At 40.6% G+C, this 24,245-nt stretch overlaps 1 protein-coding gene across 1 annotated transcript in view; it reads left to right on the top strand.

The window, feature by feature from the left end:
- The first annotated feature begins 7,162 nt into the window (after positions 1-7,162).
- GABRG1 (gamma-aminobutyric acid type A receptor subunit gamma1) overlaps positions 7,163-24,245 on the top strand; it is a 57,751-nt gene continuing 40,668 nt past the window's right edge. The window contains exons 1-2 of the mRNA XM_064450789.1: positions 7,163-7,207; positions 18,376-18,583. Of these exons, the coding sequence (XP_064306859.1) occupies positions 7,163-7,207; positions 18,376-18,583 (253 nt within the window). The remainder of the gene's footprint in view (positions 7,208-18,375; positions 18,584-24,245) is intronic.

Raw genomic sequence — 24,245 nt, 5'->3', positions numbered from 1 at the left:
CGTAACCGCCTGTCCCCAGCGCCGGGGGAGAGGCTGCAGGCGCGGAGCCTCCGGCGCGTCTCCGCCCCCGCGGCTGCTTTTCCTGCCTCGGGTTTGGGTTTGGGGGGGGGGGGGGGTGGGGGTTATAGCAGGGCTTGCTTTTTCCGTGCGTGGGTTGGTTTGTTTGTTTTTCATCTACTTTCTTCCGTAGGTCTCCCGAGAGAGGCAGGGGGAGGGAGCAGCAGAGGGGAGACGAGGAGGGGGGAGGAAAAAATAAAAAGCGTTTTGCATGTTGTAGCAAGCCCCGGCGCATTTTATAGCGCAGCACCGCGCACCGCCCGCTTTCCCGCCCCTTCCCCCCCGGGGGCGCTCCGCGGCCGCGCAGAGCCGCCTGCAGCCTCCGGGCTTGCGCGGCTCTCCTCCCTGGGGATCGCGCAATCCCCGCGGCTGCACCTGCGCGCCGGGCACGCCGCCTGCCTCCAGCACGGCTTTAGGAGGGGTGGGCCCCCTCTCCTGGGGGCGGACGAGGGACTGGAGGGCACCCCCTTCCCCGCGGTGGTACGGGGTGCCGCCCTCCCCAAAAGCGCGCTCGGGCCGGACGCGGGGCCGCGCAGTCCCCGCGGGTGTCCGCGCAGATGCCCCGGCGCTTCTCCTCCCGGCTGCGCGGCTGCGCTTGGGAGGGCCGAGGGGCTGCGTCTCAGGTTGCAAACCGCCCTCTGAGTAGCTCTAAAAAATAAATAAGAAGATGTAAATATATATATATATATATGTGGCTTTATATACTTAACATTTTATATATTATGTATATTTATATATACATATAAGATCAAATTTATATGTTATGTGTGTATGTATATATAAAAAAGATGTATTTTATTTCGCTCTTTGGAGAAAATAGCAAATCAATGCCACCCTTTCTCCCAAGCATGTTTCCCTTCTAGTAAAGGAGGCTCCACCTCTGCTAGGGATTGATTCGCCCAGCAGTTTTTAGGATAATTTATGGAGCAACCTGATGAGCCTATTGGGCGAGTTGCTCGGTCCGTGTAGAGTGGGTTCCTACCTGTTTGGGTGTTTTATTTTATTCCCCCCCCCCCGCCCCCCCCTTCCCTTCCCCTCCCCTCCCTCTGCCTGCCGTGCGCCGGGGGGGGACACGGTGGGTTTGGCAGGGTCGCTATTCCCCAGCCTCTCCGGTGAAAACTCGGGGAAGGGAGAGCGCCTTCACGCCCATGGATGCGTGGGGGGGCCCCGCGCCCCGCTGGAGCCGCCGCCGCGGGGCCCGGCTGCTGCTGCTGCTGCTGACCGTGCGGCTGGGGAGCGGGTGAGTACGGCGGGGACCCCCGCGCCGGCCCCGGCCCCCCGCACGCTCCCGCCGGCTCTGGGCTGCCCGCGCATCGCGCCCCGGGCTGAGCTCGGGGTGCGCCGGACGGGCCTGGGCAGGGGGAAGGGGGAGGAAGGGGGCGTGCTACGCGCCGCGAAACTTAAAATCAAAAAAACCCAAAAAATACAAAAAAAAGGTCCCGGAGCTCCGGCGGCGGGTCCCGCGGGCGGCTGCGGGGGAAGCCGGCACCGGCAAAGTAAAACTTCTGCCGCATTCCGCTTGTCCGCTGAGCCAGTTGGTGGGAGCTCGGTGCTGGGGGGGCGCGTCCCCCCGCGCAGGGGCGCGGGGCCGCGGGGGCGCGGGGGGCGGCCGGCGGAGCCCCGCGGGGGCGGCGGTGCGGGCTGCGGCCCGGCGGAACGGGCTCCCGCAGCGCCGGCGCCTCCCCGCCCCGGTGCCTGCCCGGCCCCGCTCGGCCGCCGGTTGGTGCCGGGAGGGGAGGCTGGAGTTTCGCCGGCGGAGCGGCTGCGGCGCCGATGCCTCCTTCGGAAGAGCGCGGTCCGGCCGCCGGTGGTACCGCGGGGGCACTCCCGTGGGGCCGGTGCTTTCTCACCGTGCTGCTCCCGCAGCGGGGCATCCTACACGGCACCGGCTTGTGCCTCTGCAGCCCTCGGGAGTGGGACGGGGCCCACGCGTGGGATGGTGCCGGGCAGCGGCTCCGGTCCCAAAAGTTGAAAACGTGCGTTTTAAGACAGAGTTACAAAACTGATTTGAAGGGCTCCGAACAAACAACAGTTTGGTGCTGCTGTGTAAATGTGTTATTAGTACCCATAACAACAAAAAGCAATCTGATCATTCAACTCCATTAATAATTCAGAGCTAACGTGAATCGTTCCACAGGTTATGCTCTCATAAAAATCACAAGGCAGTACTGAAAGCGTATTTGACTGTTGCCCAGTGTGCCTTTAACGATGGATCAAATTATCATTCTAAGAGGATATACAGAATGTGTAGTATAAAGTCTAGCAAAAAAAGAAAAAACAAAGAAAAAAATCTGTTAAACATTTTGTCAAGTTTGTCAGGCTCTAGACCCCTTCCCCGTACTGAATGATGATTTATCAATCTGTGTGAAGTGTGTTGATCTCAGCTCATCTCTCGTCTTCAGAAGGCTGCTGTGTTATCCTAGTTGGAAACACCACTGATCATACTTTTCTTAATCTGTGTCTCTTAAAACCTTGGCATGTTATGGAAATATTTTTCAAAAGCATTGATGGAAATTACACCAGTGCAGCTGTGCATCTTCAGAATGTTTCTTAATGAACATATTGTACCTCAGGTATGAAAGAAATTATCAAGTGGTTTGAGAGAAAAGAATATGCCTGCTAATTTTTCAGTTCAAAGACTTAGTTACAAAGGAGGAGGACTAGCTAAAAAAAAAAAGTTATCTTTTTTTTTTTTTTTTTGTCAAAGTGTGGTTGTGATTGCAGGACTAGGTGTGGATTATTATGTATACATGCCATTAACAGTAGCATTTATAAATAAATTGATAAGAAGTCTTCTGTGAGAAGAAGGGGTAGCTTAGATGCATTATTTTATTTTGTGGCCCAGAACATCTCAGATAAAATGGAACCTTTGGTATAAATGTCCATGTATGTGAACCAACTACTTTCAGGCTCGCCTTTCATTCTGAGGCTACATGGGAAAATGGGGTTGAGGGATTCTTTTTTTTTATTTTTTTTTTATTTTTTTTTTAAATTGACCACAAATGGACATGTTTTTCAGACCCTGCTTCTCTGGTAGGTAGTGCATTACAACTCAGGGGTGTCTGTGGAGAGGTCAGGAGCTCTAGTGCCCTTCAGCAGCCTGCCATAAAGTAGGATGGAAAGACTATTTTTCTGCTTCTTTGGATGCTTTTCTGTAGTTTCAGCCCGTGCTTCTCCTTGAAGTTCAAACTAAACCACAGAAGTAATGCTTTTCTCAAGAATGGAACAGGCTGCACCAATTCTGGGTGTTTTTCTAAAAACATCTTGCAGGAGCCAACCCACCTTTTCAAAACATGCTTTTAAAAGGTTGCAAATTGCATCACTTCTGGTGCGCATTCATACAGAAAGTACTTTGTGCTAGGCGTGAGTAAAGTTACTTCGGGTGTAACAAATGGAGCTAAAGCCTAAGCAAGGACATTGGAAGTTGAGTCCAACCAAGCTTTTATCCTTTTAATGTACTGTCCCAAAAGCTGTAGTGTGACATTAGACCAGCCTTCCTTCACCAAAGGGATTCGTTGCAGTTGAGCTGTCCCCTGTGTAACAGTGGTTTTCCCCCAGTTCTGCACATGCACCACAAACAGACCAGAATGGCCAATGCACCTGATCTAACTGCATGAGTCAGTATTTTGAAGGACTATTTTTGTCAATAGCTGGCTTCTCTTCTGTAGCAGAAATTGAGCTGAGACCCTTTCTGTAAGGTGTGTGCAGAAAAAGAGTAGTTACCCAGCAGTCACTGCAGTGCTGAATGTTCGGCAAACCCCTTATTCTTGTTGAACTTAGATAAATAGATAATTCATAGGGGGAGCATAAGATCTGACAGTATAATTAATAATATTTCCTTAATTCTAACCATAGAGGTGCAGCATCATTGTAGCATTTCTTCTAATTTATACTGTTTAAATAGTACGTGCTGGTCAGCATCTTTAACAGCATACTGTAAGCTTAACTTAATTTTGGCCATACCTTCTCTTTAGTTTTGTAACCTGGTGTTCTAAAAAGCAATTATAAATGCTCCATTGCAATGTAACTGTCAGCAGGTGCAAATGTCAACTAATATTTTCTTTTCCATTTGAAAGTATCTCTTAGGAAAATACTTTTATAATAGGCCTACGTTTTCTTCTCATACAAATTCCTGGATCAGAGTAAACCTGTCATAACAACATGGGTTTCTTAATGCTTGATAATAGTGATTTACTGTTTCATTTGAACATCTGTGATGTTTATTCATTATTATCCTTGCTCTTACGTGCTTTGTTCATGATGTGACAGTGAAGAACTTGTTATTTAGCAGCCCCAGTAGTTTAAAACATGGTTTATTTTATTAAAAGTTTATTAATATTGTCTTTTGTTAGTATAAAGTTTAACGAGATAAATATTGAGAAATATGTATATTCTTTGTGCATAATTTTCTTACAGTGGATTTAAAGGAAATCTTCAAACTAGGACAATCCATTAAAAAGAAAACGGCTGTCGTTGCAAATTGAACTACATTTTCAATTGCTTATAACTTTCTGTTTGTTAAATATGCCTGATGTTAAATAACAGCACCCTTGCTACCAATTCAAGCCTTTCTGAGCTGGATAGAAAGGATTACAGGTGAGCACTCGTTGACTTTGGTCAACTTTTTTGTGGCTGCATAAGTTTGGCCACAGAGATTATTGCAAGCAGGTTGGGGGACCTACGGTTTTCTTTGAAGCTATAGAGGAATTGTAATAACCTGGCTTGAAAACAACATGGCCAGTAGATAGGACTACTTAAATGGGCTTGGCATATGCACTGTTTGAAAGTGGGTTGCCTTGGTTTGTGCTATCATATATATACTTAAAAAGTCATGTATGTTGAACTCAGAAAAACAAAGGTCTCCCAAGATGGGCCAAGAGCCATTTTTGCAGTAACCTTTATGAGAGAAGAGTACTAGGGCTTTTTCAATTACCTGCGTAGCCCTTTCTTGCATTGCATACTGAATTGAGCGTGTACTTAGGTAAAATAACAGTATCATAACTTATTTGGTAAAGAGCAACAAAGAGAAGTGATAATTATAAATGACAGTATATAGCATACTGACAGGAACCTTTGAAAGGGTGGTGGATGACAGTGACACTAACTTTTATTTCTTAACAATTTATCTGAATGGTAATAATTTGTAAGGAGTAATTCAGATGCAATTGAATTAACCTGCAGATGACACGGAAGTCCTGATTTTGCAGTTTTACACATGCAAATGTTTTTAATAAGGCTGAAAATAGTGGCCTACTGGCCTATGTAAAAACTTGTTTCTACATATCTACACTTAAAATAGCAAATCATGCAACAACACTGAACTGGTAGAGGTGACTAGAGGGGCTAGAAAGGTCAGCAGGAGTTGACCAGAACTGAACTTGCTTCAAAGAAGAGAGAAATCTGAGTGATGTGGGACAGATGGAAAGAAATAGTTTCTGAAGTATACTTTCATTGGTGAATGTTCAAGTCAGTAGGATCCACTGTGATAATCCAGTCTGAAAGCATGATAAACAAAAGCAGAGAATTTACCCTGGCTTCTGCATCAGGTTTGTTGCTTCAGTATATTTTTTCTAAGTCCTTGCATAAAAGCTTGGATAAGGAGGAATCCAATGAAGTATTTTACAGTATTTCTAGTTGGAGGTTTCTCTGGCTTCCAGCCAGTGGATCTTCTGTCTTCTGCTAGCTGAAAAAAGCATGTGTTTTTTTTTTTTTCCCAGTATCACCTGCTACAGCTGGCTCAGCCACTGGATCCCATGTCCATCTCTCCGTGGGGAAATCCAGGGCTTGGTTCATACCGCTGTTTCTGCAGGGCAGCCTCAGGGTGCGGTCCCATGGCTGCAGTGGCTCTTCAGAAATGGAGTGTGGTCTGCAGGTGGCTGCTCTTCAACAAGGAAACCAGTCACCAAAGCCCTTCCTTGCCCTGTGTACCTCTGCCAAGTTTTGCCTTGAATAGAACTCAAATGAATCCTGAAAATTCTTAAAGGAACAGCATTTTGGTCAGAAAACATCCTGCTGTCTTCTCTTTCCAGGCTAGTCTTTCATGATATGTTGTAGATTATTTGCTCAGGGAAACCTCCTCACCTCAGAGATGAGAAGCTGCAGTCCAGTTATATGCCAGGCAGTTGTTGCGGGATGAATGATCTACTCCAAAATGGAAGTTCTATACAAATCTGTCACAATCAGAGATATACTCTCTGCAGAGTGGAAATTTCTTTTGAAATGGGTTTACCCATGCTACAGTCATACTAACTACTGGTAGCAGTATTTCCCTAGTATCTGTAGTTCAAGAGGCAACTTGATAGCAGCTTACATTTTTTTCCCAGATGAGTAAACTGAGCTAATGAAATGTCCTCAGAAAATACTGAATTGATTGTTTAACCATTTTGTAAAGCCTTTCCATTTTTTCTTTGAAGAACAGACCTCAAAAATGGGTAGATTATATAAATATTAGCCTCATTAATGGCAGAGACACACAGAATATTACTTCCCTACTCCTGCTTCATACTGCTGAGACAGACTATCCCAGGATTAGCTCCAGTGCTGCTCCAGTGTACCTCATGTTCTTTTTGCTTTCTGCCTTGATCCTCAAGTCCTTTTCTGTGTCACTGCGTTCATGTCTGGAAAGGTGTGAATGGCTAATTCTGTGTTTCTAAATTTATATGCAGTTATTTTTCTCATTTTCAGGAAGACAGACAGACAGAGTGAATAGGAAAGATCTAAGCTAACATGAGATACATCTCCTTTGGATTAAATTATTCGACGTCTTAAATAGATTGTTTGTCCTTTTATTTAATATTGTCTTCTTTTTATTTAAGGCAGTGTAGCACAGGGATTTAGTCTTATTATTATTGAATCTTATTATTATTAATGTAATATTATGGTCCAATTTATCTTTCAGAATAAAGTTCAGTTGGATGGAAATTATATTAAGAAATAGTTGTAGTATTAATTTAGGTGGCTAACTCTGTCACTGTAACTCATGATAAATTTTTTTCTTCATTGACCAATGCCATATTTACATGGCAGAATACATTATGTACATGCTTTTAAAAATAAAGTTCCCTTAGTGTTTTCCCTGGGGAGGAAGGTGCTTGATCTCGCCAGCATGCAGCCATCAAATATATACTGGATTGTATCAGACCTGCTGCAGGTGAGTTATGGACCTGTACCTTAAATTGGTGCTTTGTCGATAAGGGCTATCCAGCTGATGGCCTGCAGGTTGCATTCAGCAGGGTACAACTCTGACAGCCATAAATTTTAGTCACAATCTGACAAGAGGTGGAATACTCCTGTTGTAAAATATATGTATTACATTTAATACACAATAAATTACAGTGGAGAAGAGATAATTTTGCTTGCAGAGAGAGAGAGACAGCAAGCTTTTTATTACATCATTTAGCTACTTACATTAGCCCTTACGGAGTATATTCACCTCTTTGTACAATCACTCATTAATTTCATTGACCTTTGGATTAGTCCATAACTGCCTAATGACAGTTACTAAAATTTCAGTAGAACCTATTCACCGTATTTCTCTTAGGGAGATGTTGTCATTGCCTGGTTACTGTAGTTGTATGGCTTTTTCTGATTCTTAGCCACAGTTTGGTGAAAGTCTCTGGTTCTGTTGCTACTTCAGTCCATACATATTTCTTTGCTTCCTGTGGGAGGAGACTGATACCTGCTCACATGTCTACCAGAATTTGGAAGTATCTCAAATAAGATTGTTTTTGTGAAATGCTGTAGGAGATTCCTAGTTACATGAAGATTTTGCAGGAAATATGCAATGAATTGTGTTAGAGCAAATGTTCACATGACTAAGTTGAAATATCATCAGCTTAAAAAACTGAAAATCCCTCATAAAGGAAAGCTCATTTTATATGTTTCTTGAGAAGCTGGTGACATTTTAAAAGAGAAATCTTACAAATTTGACTTTGCAGTCTGATGAATGTTATAGTGACTGTGGGATGGCATTTAATTAGGGTAATTGCTTTTTATTGAGGTTATGGTTCTCAGTGTTCATTTATGTCAGGTTTGGTTTAAGTCTAGTTCCACTATGGAAAGTGTTTCTTGGATCAAGGCACTTAACCCATCAACAGTGTATCAGTTCATTCTGAACTTGATGATGATTAACCTTTCATCAGTCAAGTGTAGATAATGATCTGCGGTCTCTTGAACAGACTCCTGACATGTGGCACATGGATTTATGTGTGTCTGTCTTTGTGTGATGATCCTAGTCTGAAACTCCCAGGGTATCTGATACTGCTGTGGTTAGTACATGTTTCAGATATCCAGACACATGATGCCTTTTCTTCATCATCTCCTTCCTTAGCAGTTTGGGGATATTTTTGTCTTTATTTAATACCATTTGTCCCTTTTCAGTTATATCTACTTAGGCTCTATAATTTACTGTCCTTATCCTTTTATCTTCTGTTCTCTGAACCTCCATTTATTCCCCAGTGTTCTATCTGGATGAACAGTGGAATACGTCTGTTTGCATTTTAATTGTTTGAGTGCATGGTCTGGCCAAAACCCACAGAGAAGGTAAGACCTAGCAAGTGAGAAGACTTACCAATTTACATTTCTAGGTTTCATTCAAATACATCTCAAATAAATGTCCTGAAGAATTTTATTAGTTTTACACTTCAGTTTCAGTCAAGTCAGTACAGATTATCCTAAGGCTTACTTTATCTTCCTGATAAATTTTATTTTTTGTTGCATGCAATGGCTGGAAGGCTTTCCTTAGAAGACATTTTGTAGAGGAAGATGAATATGTATTTTTCTAAACATTTTATAACAAAATGCTCTTGATCTCTAAGACTAAAATACGGTTGGCATAAGGGCCCCTACGAATTTTTCAGGTAGCATTAGAAATGTTTGTACTAGAAGAAAGGAAGAACCCACTTACTGAAGATAATGGGTACTTTCAAGTACTTTCCTAGGCAAAGAACTTCTTTAAGACACTGTAGAAATTATTTTCTCAGAACAGAGGAAGAGGTGTACTTACACTGCAAATGTGGGTGTTATGATCAATAAGTTACCCAGTTTTTGTAAGCCAAAACAAAACACACAACACATTCTGCAAATTTGTAATCAGAATGTGGAATAATTGATGTGAGGAAAGAGAAGTGAGAAGTGTGTCCTATTTCCTTCCTTGTCTGGGGTGGAACAAGAACTGCTGAGAGCGTCAAGAATAACAATATTAGCATAGCCTTTCCTGAAGACATTTTTTTCCATGTTGAAAGATTGTTTTTACCAAGTTCACATGTTTGTGGGCAGGGCTGCTGTTCAGAAGGAGCTGGAAAGGCTGGGGGAATGTGTTGACAAGAACACTATAAAATTCATCAAGGGTGAGTGCTAAGTCCTGCACCTGGGTGGGAAGCCCCCTCAGCAGGACAGGCTGGGGACTAGCTGGCTGGGAAGCAGCTCTGCCAGAAAGGACCTAGAGTTCCTGGTGGACAGCATGGTGCCTTGGCAGCAAAGAGGGCCAGCAGCCTCCTGGGATGTGTGACCAGGCGCACACTCAGGAGGCTGAGGGAAATAATCATCTCCCTCTGCTCAGCACTTGTTATACTGCATCTAGCTGCTGCATCCAGTTTTGGGTTTAACCTGGAGGGAGCTCAGCAGAGGACTACCAAGATGGTCAGACAGGAGCACTTGTCCTGTGAGGACCGGGTTGTTCAGCCTGGAGAAGAGGTGGCTTTGGGGGGACCCAACAGCAGCCCCCAGCACTTACAGGGGAGTGATCGAGCAGACAGAGGTAGGGTCTTCATAGTGGTGCATGGTAAGAGTATGAGTAGCAATGGCAATGAATTGCAACAATGAAAATCCCAACTAGGTATTAAGGAAAAAAAATCACTATGAGGATAATTAAACTGTGGAACAAGTTGTCCAGTGAGGTTGTCGGATCTCTGTCCATGGAGTTTTCAAAGACCCACTAGACTAAGCTCTAAGCATGCTGGTCTGAATTCAGCATTGTCCCTCCTTTGAGTAGAAGTTGACTTCCCAAGGTCTCTTCTAAATTGCATGATTCTGTAGAAAACGGCAGGAATCAGCTTGCTGGGTTTTTTAGTTTGTTGGGTTTTTTTAGTTGGGTTTTGCTTGCTGTCTTACTTGTGCAAGGTTCCTGCTCTCTATTGTATAGCATAAAAGAGAGAGGTACAGAGACAGATAGCTGTCTCCATCAGGTCTACAAAACTGGGAAGAATATTTTTGTGACCGCATATGGAGGAAAAGAGTTATTTTTACTAAGATGGTCAAAGCACGATCACTATACTAATCAAGCTGAATATGTTTGAGAATCCAGCAGCTCTGAACTGACAGAGAGAATTGCCTGTACTTGGATAGAAAGATGTGAGGAAAATTTTCAATTGATTTCTGGACTACAACTTGATAGGAGTAGAGGCAGCAGTTATACTGGTCTGAGTATATCAATATTTGCATGAACTTTCAAGGAGAGAAGATTAACTCTGTATTATAGGAGAGGACTGATGGGTAAAGAATATCTGTGATGCTTTGAGTCCAGAGGATAACTTTTGTGAGATCTTTAAAGAACGTTTGAATTAATTACAAATTTGACCAGTGTAATTTCAAATAATATGTAGCATTATCTGAAAGTTGACTTGGAGGAGAGCAATTTGTGTTGATCCCAGAACAAAACTGTTTGGAATACATCTTTAATAATACCTGTTGTTCTTAACGTTAAAAATTCACATTTCTATAAATGCTCTTTGCGGACATGTTGTGCCTTTATTAAGCGTTCAGAGTTAAGTCTGGTTGTATTTTTCAGTAATTTCTGTTCAGATTAGATTTTGTTATATTAGTATCACAGAGATGTTGAAGATCATTTCATAAGAAATGCAATAATGCTTTTAAGTGAAGGTCTTCCTGGGACTAAAATTAATTCTACTGAAGTTTATGTGTGTGGGAGAAAATGTTTCATATCTTTCAGAGATGTACTTCAAAGCTGTAATGACTCAAAGAGCTTGATCACCTGATGCTTGTGATATGTATTATACTATTACAAGCCTGATAGTCTAAACACTCAAATATGTAGCCGACTCTTTCCATTACAGGGAATGAACAGCAAAGTTACCTGATTTTATTTTGTTAGTACTATGATTGTTCTTTTTTGTTTGTTTTTGTTTTTAAACAAAGCTTTACTTGTTTAATAATAAGTAAACTTTTTTATGTAGCTTATCCTAAAAATCTATGTTCTGTTCTGAATAAGAATTTCTAATATTCTTTTCCATGCTTTTCCCTGATAATTTTACTGCTGACTTAAGGTCCAGATTCATCCCTTCAGTAAAAACTCAGGAAGGGGAGGGGAAAGAGGAAACAGGCAGGAAATTATAAATAGCCAGATAAATATGAGGTTAAAGATGACAATGAGCACAAGGCAGTATGTGCATCCATAAGAAGAATCGACCTAAGAGTATGTGGTAGGTATACTGGAGAAATATCTAGGGAATAAGTAAAACATACTTCAGTGGGGGAGGGAAATACATAAGCCAGAGTATGGCAAGGCAGAAGGAGGGGGAAATAGGTTGACAAAAGCATCTGAGATGGAATGGGTGTGGAGAAGAGAAAATAGGTTTTTGTCAAAGGAGCATCTAAGCCAGTTTAGGAAGGATGAAGATGAAGGAATACAACATCAGTGACTTTATATCCCACAGGATTAAGAAGAGCAAGTAATGCTTTCTGGAGATGTATTTTCAGTAGCTGCATTTCTTTGCTTGCAGTTACACTTATTTTCCCAGAAAATTTCTGCGATGAATAAAGCATATCAGTGAAGAAGCTGATGATGAAATGCAAAAGGGAGTTCATCTCTGCAGAAATGTAATAGAAGTGATGAGTATGAAGTCAGCCATCAAGTTTGGAAGATAAATCTTGAGAGATGTTTAAACCATCCAGTACTGACAGCTAGCAGTGGAAGAAAGCTTTCAAGAAAACCTTTTGAAGAAAAATGTAATTGTGTCCTATTCTAGGAGTCATGACTATGTGGTCCAGCTGCTATTGCTGCTACTGAAAAGAAGTAATATTTGTGTATGTGCAGTAGTCCCAATCCTTTCTCAGCTTCTGAATGATATTACAAGTCTGTCTGAGGCCCTTGTTTTATCTTAGGGAGCTCCAAGGAAATATGTAAATATGTATTTTAAACTGCTGAGATAAGAGTAATTGCTGATTCCTACCGTGTTGAAGTTGCATTTTTCACTCTGTAAGGAAGGTTCTTCTGTCTCAGGCATTGCTTAAACTTATCATCCTTCTAGAGTTCAGATTTTCATCTATACCTGGTCCTATACCTTGGTCATGCATGTGACACATGCCTAAGTAATTGCTTTTTTAGCTTCTGAATTAGAATCATCACCAGCATCTGTAAAAATTTCTGACTCTGGATGTGAGGGTGTCAGTGACATGTTTTGTTTTCAGCAATGCTCTAGGTCTTTTTTCATGTGTGGGATTTGGCTAGGTCAGATGACCTCTGAAGTCTCATTGATGGAGCCATGAAAGCACTTCTTTATGACATACAAACATATAATGTTTGGTGTTCTGGAGTAAGGTAGGGTCTGGTTAAATGTCTGACAGGTTGGAAACCTGCCCTTTCCGGGGCAGGAAACCTTGTCTGTCTTGATTGACTCCTTATGAAGCATTGTCTGGTTAAATGTAGTATTTTGACAAACCTCTGAAGTTGTATTGTTGCTAACAAAGTATTCTCCAATGTTTACAATTTGGGAAACATTACCATTTTGTCTGAAAGTTAAGAAAAATAGTAATTTTTTTTAAAGTACTGGAAGACGAAAGTTAAATTGTATTATACCTAGACAAAGGACATAAATGTAATATACTGGGAGGCATGATCAGTGAAGAACAGCTGTCTTAAGGCATGTTTTGTGATATAGAGAGCGTCACTGTGCCCTACCCATGTATTGGTAAAACTCCTGTTTCTGGCTGCTGTTAGAGAAGATCCTCAGCTAAATGGACTAACATTTGTTAACACTAGGAAGACTAGTGTCATGGTTTTCATTGGCCTGTGTAAGCCAAAAAGGAAAACGTTATGTTCCTTGCAGCTCTTTCAGTACAGAAATTATCTGAAACACTGATTTTCTGTCTTATTTATTTATTAATTATATGGTCATTGGAGCATTCCTTGTATGGAAGGAATGCTGTACCTCCAAAGAGACAGAGCTACTGTGCAGTGTTGTTTAAGCCTCACAGCCACTGAGGGCTTCACTGAGTTGCTTGTGCACAGGAATGAAATGTTGGTGCACAGGCATGAATGGTCAGTGAAGATAACTAAGGTTCCCAGCCCTGTCTCTACTGCCTCTCCAGAAGTCTACGGGTTCCCTATAAAGCAAGCCTGCTTGGAGGACTGGGTACCCATGGGTATGTTGGGTGAGAATAGGAGCCTGGGAACGGACAACTAAATTAATCCCTAGCTGTGTTTAAATACTCCCACCTATGGTATATGAGTAGTTCTACATGTAATACTTCGATTCGCATGATGCAAATAGCAGTAGAAGCACTCTCACTATATCCATTCTTTTCCAGTTCATTACATAACCTGACAGATGTTAATTGCAACTTAAAGATCATCTGATTGTTTTTTCTCATATTTAAAGGAGAACAAAGACCTACGATATTAATGTCTGAAGACGAGCATGTTGCCTGATGTTGAAAAGACTTATTTAGTCATTAGTCACTTGTGCTCAGGGATTTATTAGTCATGGTAATGTCTCCAATTAGTTGAAGGACAGAGAGCATAATTAGGGCACTTTTTGCCTGATTACTGTTAACTGTATACATGCAGTTTACTGTTGGGTTTATGAGGCTAGCTGAAGTGGTATAACAGCGAGTGTGTTAAGAAGTTAGGTCTCTTCCTTATTTATAAAATCCTTAAAATCAGCATTAACACCCACAGTAATAGATGTAAAATAACATCGTGCATTGAACAGAAATGTTTTAATGTCTGATGACATATTTTTGTTCTAAATCATTGTCTCTGCAGACATTCTGAAAAAGACCTACTGAGTGAATTTTGTTAAAAAAAATACTTTACAGTAAATGGAGAGAGGATCAAGTATTATGTTCTGTGTATAGTGAAATAACCTTTAGATGAACTTGAAAAGGAAAAGAATTCCTCTTTAATTAAGTTTGCCTTTCTTCCTGGGGTTGTGATAGAGAGGGAAAAGTGCTACTGTTAAAGTGAGTGTGGAGTTAATTGACATTAATCTTCTTGGGTTTGTTAGATTTATTTTGACTGCAAAGAGGTAAAAACGTGCTCAGCCCAAGTTAACTGTTGCTAAATATTTGAATGGCATTCCTGAATGTAACATTTTATTTTCTGGTCTGGAATGAAATTTGCTGTCTTCTGTCTTCTATCCCATTCCAAACCCTGGGGAAAAAGCTGGACTTTGCACTGTGAGACACACAGAAACTTAGGTAAAAGGTCAACAGTTTTGTTCCATCTTACTTTCCAAAGTGAATGCTTCTTTAAAGAACATGGTCTAGCAACCTCAGTTAGAACCAGCTGACACCATCTGAATTGGTCCTTCCGACTGTAATTCTGAAGGGATTTTTACCTTTGAAACAGAGTGGGTCAAATCTATTTAGTATGACAAAGATCAATAATTCTGATGCCTAGAAATGAACGTGTACACAGTGTCTGTCCTGTTGCCTTCATGTGTTTAGGTGCTCTTTTGGGGGAGCTAGCTGCTTTATGCAACTCCTCCCAAAACCTCTGGACTGAGAATTCAAGCTGGCAGGTGTGCGCTCTGCTTCACTGGAGGGCATACAGAAGACTTTCTGTATATTCTGGTCACTTCACTTTTCCAGCCAGCATCATTGCTATCTTATCTCAGTCTTGTGGCTGCGTGCCAGTGGCTATGGCTTAGGAATCAAAAGTGTAGGACTGGGTGCCATCAGCACTGCAGAGACATTGTAGTCTTTATTGCATGCTTGATGCTCTTCAGAACGTTTTAAAGAAGAGTTAAAATTCTTCAAATTCTCTGCAAATAATTGGGCTGATCCTAGGAATCAGGTGCCTTGGGTCTGTACAGTGCCCTGGTAGTTTTGCTGTACTTTCTGCTGTTTGTGGGATGGAGGACAAAAAGAGGAAGTAGAAAAGGTCAGTTTTGTAGTGGGCATGTCTCTTTCCTTAGAGAGCTGCTGATAAATTAACTCCTCATCATCTTAATGCCCCTGGGGAAAGGCTGGGATTGCCCCTGCACTCTTAGCAACTGTAAGCTAATTTATATAGTAATTAGGTGTCATAAAGTACAAGTAGACCAAAAATATATATAAAAAACTAGAGTGGTAATAAAAACATGAAAGAGATGGCAATAGGTAGCTTTGAGGAAAAAAAGAGTGTGCATTTACAAAACTTAGCTTCCTACTTCTTTTAGTGCTCCCATTAGTGGGATTCTGCTAATGGGAAATGTTAAATATTTAATATCTGACATTTCTATAATGTCTATGTGGTGCAGTAAAGATTAAGTATTTTACAGTGCATTTCAATTTAAAAGAATGAAAGCACTTTTCAGACTGTTACAGGGGAAGCTGTCAGTGAACCTTGTATTTAGATTGCATATTACTTTCAGCTATAATAGACTCTTGCAACTTGTTTGCAGCAAGCTAGGTATGAAAGTCCTGATATCCTGGCAGTATCTTTTGTTCATCCTCCGGGAACCTATTGAGCTGTGGCAAGCTCCCTGTTGCACTTCCCAAATGAAGCAGGCATGCCAAAACCACGGAGCAGTTTCCACAGCCATGAGTCTTGATTTTCAGTGAGTCTTGCTAGTGTTATCTGAGAGGCAATGCAAGGTCTTATAAATACAGACTGTTTTGCTCCATTCCACAAAAGAGTGCAGTAAAAGCCAGGCGTGCCTACTCCATCTCTGTCCCTTCCTGACTTTTTCTGTCCTTTCCTCCTGAAGGCATAGCGTTGTCTCTGTGTGGAAGATACTGGTGGTCTTCATTCCTGTAGGAAATTTACTGAAAAATTCCACTTTAGTTTTGAAGGCAGTGTATGTCAGTGTAATTTAGAAGCCCTTAAATCCCTTTCTAATAATACAGCAGTAGCATTTTTAGTTTTAGTGTACAATACAAATTGGTACAAGGACAGTAATTTAATTCCTTTCTTTTACTGGAATATCTGTGCTTAAGCTAACATTGGAACTGATTTATATGGATTGCATACGCTCTGTAATAATGGCTAGCCAGTGTCCATTTGTGAAGATACGTTGTGTGACTGTCAGAGTTGCTGCCATCAGTCTGATGCACTTTGCTTGACTTGAAGCCCATAGCAGTTCCCTGAAATAAGCTGGATGAGTAATATAGATTGCAAACTTTAGCACTGGAGGAATACTTAAGTCCACACTCATTTGATTCAAATGGAAAGAAAATTGCTTCCAGGCATTCTTTGACCTTTTGGTGACATCTGAGTGAATCTGCAGACACAACCAAGGTATTGTGATTTTTTCCTAATTAATTAGTGATAAACTATATATTGCTGCTTATCTAATTAAAAGATAGGCAATAAATGAATTTGTAAGTGTTTTTCTTATGCATTTGTTTCATCTTGATAAAATAGGTAGTTAACAAATGTTCTTAACTGAAAGGAATGGTACAGCATTTTAACTATACCATGTACACATGCAGATACATAATTGACACATTTCTGCAGCTTCTGTGAATGTTTAGTCATAGCATGTGGATGTAATATTGTTTGCTTTCTTAAAATCTGAATGGAGCTGAGTAAGTATACAAGTCTTATTTTTTTATATCATAGCTAGGATGGTGGCTACTACGAAGGAGATTGTGTTAATGTTCTAGACGCCAAGATGTATCTATTACCATGATTAAGCATCTCTTAGAAAGATTAGTACCTGTGGTGGCTTGACCCTGGCTGAATGCCAGGTGCCCACCAAAACTGGTCTATCACTCTCCTTCACAGGGGAGAAAAAAATATAACAAAATTCTTGTGGGTTGAGATAAGGACAGAGAGAGATCATTCACCAGTTACTGTCACAAGCAAAACAGACTTGACTTGGGGAAATTAGTTTAAGAAAACAAATCTTAAAAGAACACCTTCCCCTCACATTCCCTTCTTCTCGGGCTTAACTTTACTCCCAATTTCTCCACCTCTTCCCCTCCAGTGGTGCAGGGGGAGGGGGACTGGGGGTTGTGGTCAGTTCATCACATGGTTCTGCTGCTCCTTCCTCCTCAGGGGAAGGGCTCCTCACACTCTTCCTCTGCTCTAGTGCGGGGTCCCTCCCACAGGAGGCAGTCCTCCATGCTTTCTCCAGCATGGGTCCTTCCCGTGAGCTGCAGTTCTTCACAAACTACTCCAGTGTGGGGTCCCTCCCGTGGGGCACAGCCCTTCAGGAACAGACTGCTCCAGCAGGGCTCCCCCACGGGGTCACAAGTGCTGCCAGCAAACCTGCTCCAGCATGGGCTCTTCTCTCCACAGGGCCACAGGGCCTGCCAGGAGCCTGCTACAGCACGGGCTTCCCACAGGGTCACAGCCTCCTTCAGGCATCCACCTGGTCTGGCGTGGGGTCCTCCACAGGCTGCAGGTGGACATCTGCTCCACCATTAACCTCCACAGGCTGCAGGGGCACAGCCTGCCTCACTATGGTCTTCACCACAGGCTGCAGGGGAATCTCTGCTCCGGCACCTGGAGCACCTCCTGACGCTCCTTCTTCACTGACCTGGGTGTCTGCAGGGCTGTCTCTCTCAAATAATCTCACTCCTCTCTCTGGCTGCAGTTGTGCAGTGGGTTCCCCCCACCCCCACCCCCTTCTTAAATATGTTATCCCAGAGGCACTACCGCCATCATTCATGGGCTCGGCCTCAGCCAGTGGTGGGTCCATCTTGGAGCCGGCTGGCACTGGCTCTGTCAGACACAGGGGAAGCTTCTAGCAGCTTCTGAACAGAAGCCGCCCCTGTAGCCCTGCCACTACCAAAACCTTGCCATGCAAACCCAGTGTGGTACCATAATTTGAAAATGGAATACATGTAGGGAAAAGCTTGGGAATTACATTTTGTGTCTTACAAAAGGAAAAGGCTAACAGTAAGAGGCTGCCTGCTGCTGCTTTTATGAGTTTGACTCATGGCTTGAGTTTTTCTGTATGGGTGATGTATTAATGCTTCTCTTGACATGTTTATTAGCTTACACTCTCTACTGCCATAAAACAAAATGTTGGTGTTTTAAATAAGGGCCTGTCTCTTTCTGTTGGCACCAGAATACATTTGGATTTTTATAAAATACTCTAAATAGTGTGTAATATTTTAACAGTTCTTCTTTACCTCTTGTGTGCTTAGTTTCACTGTTTGTTTTTTTTTGTTTTTTTTTCCTGTGTTTTTTTATTCACTCACCATAGAGCTGATAAAGCAGATGATGAGGACGATGAAGATCTAACTGTGAATAAAACATGGGTCCTTGCACCAAAGATTCATGGTGGGGATGTAACTCACATACTGGACTCCTTACTTCAAGGATATGACAATAAGCTTCGGCCAGATATTGGGGGTAAGGCCTTAAAATAATTCAGTAAGTAGAAAATGTGAACTAGAGATGGCCTGCATGTTGTCAAAGATGGCAAAAATCCACTTAATGCAATTTTTAAAACTTAGTATAGCAGGCTAAATATAACAGCAATAAAATGCAATGGTTTTCTGGAATTGGTAAAAATAATGTTCTATGCAAAAGTAGAATTTTAATGTTCTATTTACAATCTCTTTTTCCTATGTAAAGTATTACTTTTTTGGGACAGTGAGCAATCTATAATAAATAATTAGAAAGAAATTATATTTTGCTTTATTTAACTAAGTTCTTCTGACAGAACAAGTTGTAGATGTAAACCAGCCATGGTTATTTAAAAATTTGATGTTGAGTCTGTAGGAGTTTATTAAAGAACTATTCCTAGATATTTTTACTCTTACTGTAGAAAAATGCATTGTAAGTGTGTATTTTAAGGAAATTTAACTTAGCCCATCTCTCTTCTTCCCTTAGCTCAGATTTTGAAAAATTTCATAAGAATCTAAAACAATAACTTAGGACTGTATCTTTCCTAGAGGAATATAGGAAGAAAGACTGCATTACTGTAGATCAAACTTTGCAACTGGTAGGAAGGCTATTTTGTCTTTCAATAGTCAAAGCATCAATTTGCATATACCTGATAAGTGTAAATATTTGGAATGATCTTGTGTAGAAAACATGGACTACATGAAAACTTGCCAGTTCTTGTCTACCACATGTATGCTGGATCAAACTAAGAAAAGTAATTTATTTTCTCTGAGTTTGTTTTCTGAACTGTGAAGGGAGAGGTGGAGGACGTAATTATTTGTTAAATACTTGGCACTCCCTATCAAAGGAATGCCATGTAAGTCTGTAAGCTGCTTATACAATAAACAATACAACAATCTAGACTTGTTTCATTTACGTAGGAGAACAGAGAGATGCAATCTCAAACTAAGTATTTTTTTTGAAAGCTTTTGACAAATTGTTTTCTTCCCCAAATTTCTGTCTTGTTGTTGACTGTTACCCCGAAGATGTTAAATGCCAATTTTTCTCTCGCTATCATAATACAATCACATGTGAATCTCATGAAGTCTGTTGTAAGTCTTTGCCTTCATGTTAATTTAATTGAATTGCTGCACACATATAGACAACAATAAAGGTCTTCCAGCATATTTTTCCCTAAATCCTGAATGTGTGACGAATGTATAGCATTACTTTCTTTTTTTTTTCTCCCTGACTGCTTGATGCAGCAGACAGCAAATAGGGTTATGAGGGAACAAACTGTCTCCACTAGGATTCCTTCTAATGATTAGCTGGTAAGTGGGGATGAAAGAGAATCCTGTTTCTCTTTTCTCCCCATAAAACTTAGAAATGAAGAGAGCGAAAGCAGAGGAAGAGGAGTTTGTTCTGACATGTCAAATGGATTTAGATGGGCACAGAAGAATTTTGGTGTAATCCTTACCTTCACTTTTCTAGTTATGTACTGAGTCTTGATAGGGCAAGAACTCTGCCTTTTTTGTGAGTTACTGTACAATGTGAAACTTTTTGGATTCCAAATATCAGTTCCTGAAAGAAGATGCTTGGTTTTAGCTTCTCTCACATAAATGCTGCCTTTCTTTTTTCTTCATTCTCTTGGTGCAATACTTTTGTACCAATCTGATCTCTGCTATTTGGGACCTGCTTCCCATCCAATATATTAAAATATAAGGTTCATGAATATCAGCCAGATGAGAACAGGAGACATTTGAGAATATTCACTTTGTTGCCAGGAGAACACATGTTAAGACTGACTCTCTTCTGAATGGAAGTTGCAGACTTCTGCCACGGCAGAAACTTTGGACAACATAAGATGAAATTTCCAACTTCAAATGAAGGCATTGCATTCTGTCCGGCTGCTTGGGAACTGCAGCAGATATTTAACAGAGAGAAAAGCAAAATCAGGCTATAGTGCATTCATCTTCGTCTGCTTCAATTATGTGGATAAAATCTGGTGTCAGATTCCACATCTTCAGACTCTATGTCAGTACTTGTACAACAAGGTTATTGAACTGGAATTCTAATTATCTTTCAAGGCAATAATATTCCACAGAACATTATTACTATTGAATTACAAGGCTCAGTTACAATAGCAACATTTTTTATTTTGAACCTGAACTTTTTGGGTTTGAATACCAGAGCAGAATTTTGTTTTCTTCCTGATATTGGCACAGAATTTCAGCATCTCAGAGTGAGATAAGGGGTTTAATTGTTAAACATGCAGTTAGTTGAAGGAGATCGTAAAGGAGAGCCAAATTAAAATTGAAACATCGGCGGCAATGCTGAATTTTAATAGGAGAAAACCACACTGAGTCATTTTCTGTTTGTGTCATTCAAATATCCACAAGTTGTAGTGATTTTTTAACTGCTACCCTTTGCTATATTTGTTAATCTTAATAGTCTTTAACTCAATTTATGTAATATACTTTGAGATGTTTGGAGCATAAAGGAACTAGCATTAAAGTATCTTCTGCTTGGTGTGAAGTAATAGTAATTACCAGATGAAGTCTCTTATTTGTAGTAGAAGTACCTTTAATTAAAGATACAACCTTGGAGTGTTGATATATTAAAAAAGCAGTATTATCCTCACTGTAACATTGTCTTTTGGCTACCTGATTTTATAACCACACTGTTTTAGCTTCAGTCCTGCATCAAACTAGCTGTTATTTTTCAGCTTTCCTTTTTAAAGGAAAAAGTTCTGGCTGCACAGTGTTCCATCTCTCACACCTTAGGGCCACTGATATCTTAATATTATAATTATAGCCAATATAAAAATGGCCTATCAATTTACAGCACATTTTTTCCAGCTATGTCTTATGTCCAGTGTTGTGTACTGTATGAGTGAAACACAACTGATCAATCTGAAAGTTTAATTAAAAATAGGGAATAATCATCACATGTCTAGAACTCTAATAGAGTGTTTTCAATCAATAGTTCGAGGAAAGTCATCACTGATAGAATTTTTAAGAGTGGTGAGGATGATTGCTTGTGGACATAGAGAAATTGGATACCTAGAGAAATTTTTGTAGTTGTAATTGCCCTATAAGCAGGGCATGGGTAAGTAATTGCATCTCAGTGTGCTAATGAGAAAAGTCATGTACTCAGGGATATAAAGGGTACATGAACACAAAGTGGACTTTCAAGAGACTAATAGAAGCACTAATTCTGAAAAGATAAGGATATTAGGGGAAATTCTGTTGAACAGGTGCTCTTAGTGTAGCATTGATGAAAGGATGATATAGGCAGGAAAGTAATAAGCCCAAATAAGCAGGAAAACACCAGGTAAAGGTAGAAAGGTATGCATTCTGAGATGAAGAATGTTTTGCAAGAACTGAAGGAAATTGAAATGCAAGAGCAAGATGTAGAAGAGCATATGCAGTGAATGTTAAGGATACTAGATGTATGCATTGCATAGAAAATCATGGAAATGATAAAAGTTGTGGGGCAGGAGTATTTGCTAAAGATGGGTTGCTTTCAAATAAAAAGGTAAAAGCAGAAGTGTGGAGAACAGGGCTCTGCTTTTATGAAAATAACTTTGAAGAAAATTCTTCAGGTATGGAGCTGCAAGCCTGCCGTAGACACTTGAGGTTGAGTTTTCAATATAGATAGCCATATAAGTAATACTCTTCGATAATTGGTTGTGAGAATTGTATTATTCCATTAAAAACTATTACAAATTGAAGGCCTCTGTTATTTGTGAATGTGTTAGTCAATTTACTTCCTGAATAACTGCTTTATCACTAAGAAGAGATGCTTCTTTAGGCAATTATTGATGAGGTATAGAAAACATGCTCAAAGGAAATAAGCCTGGATGAAATGATCAAAAGTGGTCTTAGTTTAAATTAAATAAGGTAATAAGTAACAGTAATTAAAAAATAAAAAAGGTGATATATCTTAGACCTCATTGCAGAATGGGGAATTGTGGTAAAATATGGCAACTGGATAGTGAATTTAGATGGACTTACACGCTCTTGGGTAATGCTGAGGATGGGGTAATGAAAATGGTGCAATATTAAGCAAAAAAAAGTGCACTTCAACAATAATGACAATAATTTCTGTCAGGAGATGGGGGTTTATAAAATGAGAATAACTGATAAGGAGAGCTCTTCAGTGCAGCAGGCAGAGATATTTCAAATATCAAAAGCTGCAGATTGGGCCTGGATAAATACAGGCTAAAAAAGAGGCACTTTTGATAGCAAGAGCAATTACTAAAATAATTTTTCAATGATTGAGGTAGATTTTTATTACTATGATTTTTCTAATCGAGAGTAAACATTTTTCAAAATACAGATTTGGAACTGAAACTGGGGTTCAGAATATGCAGCATCATCCTTTACTAGAAGGGCAGTGGTTCATGCCTGCCAAGAGACTTTTTTCCAGGTTTTATTGCTACTCAGGAAGTTCATCCTTGCTCTTGAATTCCAGGCACAAGAGTCACTTATTTACTAGATTTGTTTCTTGAGGCAAGACTATCCTTAGCTATGTGCGTGTGTTTGATGATGCTCAATACCAGCCAAACCTTTTAAACCAGAAGAGGAGAATTTTAGTCTAGTGGAAAAAAGGTGTCAAAGCAGGAAATCAGAAAGTGTGAGTAGATCTCTCTAGACAGGGCTTAGGAAATAGGTTCCCTGTGTGCTTCAGGTATGTTAGGAGCTGATAAACTATCCCTTGGGGGAAGCTGCCCCTTGGTGCTCTTCTCTTTCTCTGTTAAGTACGCAATCTGCTGTCCTCTCACCTTCTTACTTTACTCCAGCCTGGCTCATGTTGTCTTTCAGGGTAAATATTTAAAGTGTGCTATCTCTTTCTCTCCTTCCTTAGAAACTTCAGTAAGGTTACAGTACTGTTTTGCACTGCATGCAGGAAGTGTTAAATAGCCTTCTCCCTACTCCTGGTGTTTTCAAGGCTGATACCAATTTTTTAAAGTAAAACAAGAAGTATTCACTGCAGAAACATCTTCTCAAATCATCTTTCTCTGTTAGCTCTTTGTGGAGATTTAAATGAACAATAGTAATTATTTGGACATCAAATGAGTACCAAGAATGTATTCCTTCAGCATTCGTAATGTTTTTGGACTTGTATCACTTCTAGTTCAAGAACACGAGAAGAATGAATTCTTTCTTCTAATTCACAGAAGTACTTTGCTCTGTACCATACAGAAGAACTGAGGTAACAAAACAGCCTCTTCCAGTCTTCTTGAATTGGATCTTTTTCCCTGGATCATTTGGGTCAATTAAAATAATTTCAACAGAGGCAGATTTTCACACTCTTCACTGGCTCTTAATAGCTTTAATAATCTTACTCAGAGCAGTATGGAAAAGGCAAATTGAACTCTGTGGCACATTACAGGAGAGCCCTTGTGGCAGATCAAGGACAGCTCGCTGCAAGCTGGAATTTCATAAAATTGACACAGCCCCCATTAAAAACTGGCTCACTGACAGATCTCAAAATTTAGTTGTTAATAAGGAAATATTAGTGGTTGCACTGTCTATAGTAGGGTCTCATAGGAAATCCTTGATCAAGAGTGATGATATTTTGAATTATTTCAGCAATGGATTTTTGTAATAAAGTTGGCAGATGACACAAAGACTGTTGGAGAGGGAGAGGCTGTATCTGCAGAGTAATAATTTGCTTCTTC

The sequence above is a fragment of the Phalacrocorax carbo genome, chromosome 4, assembly GCF_963921805.1.
Source record: "Phalacrocorax carbo chromosome 4, bPhaCar2.1, whole genome shotgun sequence".
Lineage (NCBI taxonomy): Eukaryota > Metazoa > Chordata > Aves > Suliformes > Phalacrocoracidae > Phalacrocorax > Phalacrocorax carbo.
Note: the sequence above shows the minus strand (reverse complement) of the source record. Positions and strands in the feature narration are given on the sequence as shown.